At 62.2% G+C, this 609-nt stretch overlaps 1 protein-coding gene across 1 annotated transcript in view; it reads right to left on the bottom strand.

Moving 5' to 3' along the window:
- LOC104509952 (vesicular integral-membrane protein VIP36) overlaps positions 1-604 on the bottom strand; it is a gene marked incomplete at its 5' end in the record, with an annotated part of 1358 nt that extends 754 nt beyond the window's left edge. Inside the window, 2 exons of the mRNA XM_010152058.1 lie at positions 154-268; positions 464-604. Of these exons, the coding sequence (XP_010150360.1) occupies positions 154-268; positions 464-604 (256 nt within the window). The remainder of the gene's footprint in view (positions 1-153; positions 269-463) is intronic.
- Between the last annotated feature and the right edge of the window lie 5 nt (positions 605-609).

Here is a 609-nt window from a genome sequence, read left to right on the forward strand (position 1 = left end):
CCCCTCACCTCTCCCCCTCCTCAGGCCACAGGTCCCTACCCAACAGGGTTTTTTCAAGATTTCAACAATTCAGGGAAGCCACCGAAACCATCCACAGCATCATATTCCAGGCTCCAAGCAGCCCATGTTCCCGTAAGCAAAGCCCTCTCTCACCAGACAAATCGCCGGTGCCAGCAGAAGCGCCGAAGAAGTAGCCAGTGGGCAGCTGCACCCCTGCAATGTCAATGCAGTTCTTCCATTCGTTCTTGTCTTCCACGTCAGTCATCACCTGCAAGATCAGGACAGCATCGCACCGAGAGCGCCGCCATCCCGCCCACCCGCGGCTCGTTGGGAGCCGGAGGCGCAGGCGTGGCGGGCGGTCGAGTCTGGAAAAGCACCCTCGGGTCACCTACGGACACAGCAACACCCACCCCCCCAGCACGGCGCAGCAGGCGCCCTGCAGAAGGCATCTGCCGCGTCTCACCGTCAGGCGGCCTCGGGAGTACCGAACCGCCAGGAAAGTGTCGTGGTTCTGGTTCCGGAGGTCAGCGGTGCAGCCTGCCAGCTCCGTCCAGCGCCCGTCCTTGCTGTGGTCGTACGTCAGGGAGCCGTTGTTCACCATGGCGGAGA

Source organism: Eurypyga helias, unplaced genomic scaffold (assembly GCF_000690775.1).
Source record: "Eurypyga helias isolate BGI_N326 unplaced genomic scaffold, ASM69077v1 scaffold42605, whole genome shotgun sequence".
In the NCBI taxonomy this organism is placed as follows: domain Eukaryota; kingdom Metazoa; phylum Chordata; class Aves; order Eurypygiformes; family Eurypygidae; genus Eurypyga; species Eurypyga helias.